We start from the raw sequence: 2500 nt of genomic DNA, 5'->3' as shown, positions 1-2500 counted from the left end.
ATTCATGAATATATGGGCAAAACGAGATGACTTCCTGGATATAGTCAGCTCCTCCTGGCAGATACATGTTAATGGGAACCCAATGTATCAATTCACTACTAAGCTACGCCACCTCAAGTCAGCCCTTAAGCAGCTTCACCATCAACATACAAGTGACATCCCTGGCAGAGTGGCAAAAGCAAGAGAGGAATGGTTTGCTGCTCAACACTTTCTTGATGACAATCCAACATCTACTGAAGCTCAGACTACTGAACGACACCTAGCTAGCAACTACATGAAGCTCTGTCAAGATGAGGAATCTTATTACAAGCAACGGTGCAGGGTCCAATGGTTACAGCTAGGAGATCAGAATACAGCTTTCTTTCACAATTCTTTGGTGCATCGCCAATCAAGAAATCGAATTCATAAGCTAGTAAATGAGGAAGGTGCTACCATCACTGATCCACAAGCAATTGGGAAACTTGCAGTCTCATATTATGAACGCCTACTCACAGCCACATCTACTGCTTTATCTGAAGACATCACCAGCGTATACCCCAACACTATTTCAGATGCTTCAAAAATTACTGCCAGCCTTCCGATTACCAATGAAGAAATTAAGGCTGCTTTGTTTTCCATTCCTGATAACAAATCCCCTGGCCCCGATGGATACAATGCCCTCTTCTTCAAACAGAGTTGGAGTATAATAGGGAATGATTTTATTGCTGCAGTCAGGTACTTCTTCTCCTATAATTTGCTTCCACGCTGTGTTAATGCTACTCGTGTAGCACTCGTCCCAAAGGTAGAAAACCCTGCAAGTATGAATGATTTTAGACCCATCTCCTGTTGCAATGTGCTCTACAAATGCATATCCAAGTTAATTGTTATCAGGTTAAAAGCAGCATTGGCAGAAGTGATCGGTACATCACAATCTGCCTTTCTACCTGGCCGCCAAATTTCTGATGCAATTCACCTTACTCAAGAGTTAATGCATAACTACCACCTCAACACAGGACCAGCCCGATGTGCTTTAAAAATTGATCTAAGGAAAGCCTTTGATACTGTCAGCTGGGAGTATATTATAGCAGGACTTACTGCTATTGGCATTCCGCAGAACATGATTCACTGGATCACCACTTGCATATCTACAGCTCACTACACTGTTAGCATCAATGGAGAATCACATGGCTTCTTCAAAGCCACTAGGGGCATTCGGCAAGGAGATCCACTATCCCCTTACCTCTTTGTGTTGGCCATGGAAGGCCTAGGAGGCATCCTGCACAAAGCAGCTCAGCAAACTACATTTCGGCATCATTGGCGTTGTAAGCCAACCAATATCACTCACGTTTGTTTTGCAGATGACCTCATGCTATTTTGTCATGCTGATATTGACTCAATTGGTGTGCTGAAGAATAGCTTAGACCGCTTCACCAACCTTTCAGGTCTCTCAATCAATCTAGCTAAGAGTTCCATGTATCTCTCAGGCATTGATGAGAGTCTGCAGCACACATTTACAAACTGGATTGGTATACAGCAACGCACCCTCCCTGTGCGCTATCTTGGCATTCCATTAATTTCCACCAGGCTCACCAACACGAATTGCATTCCCCTCTTGGAGAGAATCACTGCCAGAATTAAACTATGGACTTCCTCTTCTCTCACATATGCTGGTCGTCTACAACTCATCAAGTCCATCCTTTTCTCTATACAGGTCTACTGGTCGTCTATATTTATCTTGCCATTCTCCACCCTAAGAAAGATTGAAAGCATTTTATCAGCTTTCTTATGGCGGGGGACATCTTTAACTACTTCAGGCGCCAAGGTTGCTTGGCATTCTGTATGCTACCCCTTGAAAGAAGGTGGCCTCGGCATAAAGAAATTAAAAGACTGGAATAAGGCTGCAACATTAAAGCATATATGGCGTATTCTCACAGAACCGGATTCAATATGGACAACCTGGATACATGCAGTGCTGTTACGAAAGAAATCATTTTGGCAAGCCAATATTCCTTCATCTCCTTCTTGGACTTGGCGAAAGATACTGCAAAGCAGGGAATGGTGTAGAGGATGGTTCAGAGCAGGCATAGGTGATGGCTCATCAACTTCTCTGTGGTTTGACTACTGGCTACCTGAAGGGAAGAGATTAATTGACTTTCTTCCATTGCGCACACTCACATCAACTGGCTTACCCTGGACAGCAACGGTTTCTAATATAATATGCAGAGGACAATGGCATTTTCCTGTTGGACAGCCTGCACTGCAAGAAATATGGGATTCCATCACTTTTCAACCTAGCCAATCCTTAGCAGACTATTGCATTTGGAAGGGTCACACGTCTGGCAACTTCTCTATTGCATCTGCATGGGAACTTATTCGGGATACCAGACCAGCAACCAACATGTATCACCTCCTCTGGTTTAAAGGCCACATTCCACGTCAATCCTTCATCCTATGGCTAGCATGCATGGGTCGGTTGCGTACAATGGATAGGCTCCACTCAACAGGGATCATCACAAACAAT

At 43.9% G+C, this 2500-nt stretch overlaps 1 protein-coding gene across 1 annotated transcript in view; it reads left to right on the top strand.

Annotated features, from left to right (window-relative positions):
* LOC140955394 (uncharacterized) overlaps positions 1-2500 on the top strand; it is a 4920-nt gene that overhangs the window by 2033 nt on the left and 387 nt on the right. Inside the window, exon 2 of the mRNA XM_073408128.1 lies at positions 1-2500. This exon is cut by the window's left edge and continues 729 nt beyond it; it is cut by the window's right edge and continues 387 nt beyond it. Coding sequence (XP_073264229.1) covers positions 1-2500 — 2500 coding nt within the window.

This window comes from Populus alba, chromosome 3 (genome assembly GCF_005239225.2).
Source record: "Populus alba chromosome 3, ASM523922v2, whole genome shotgun sequence".
Lineage (NCBI taxonomy): Eukaryota > Viridiplantae > Streptophyta > Magnoliopsida > Malpighiales > Salicaceae > Populus > Populus alba.
The sequence above is the reverse complement of the archived record's forward strand: the minus strand, read 5'-3'. Positions and strand labels throughout refer to the sequence as shown.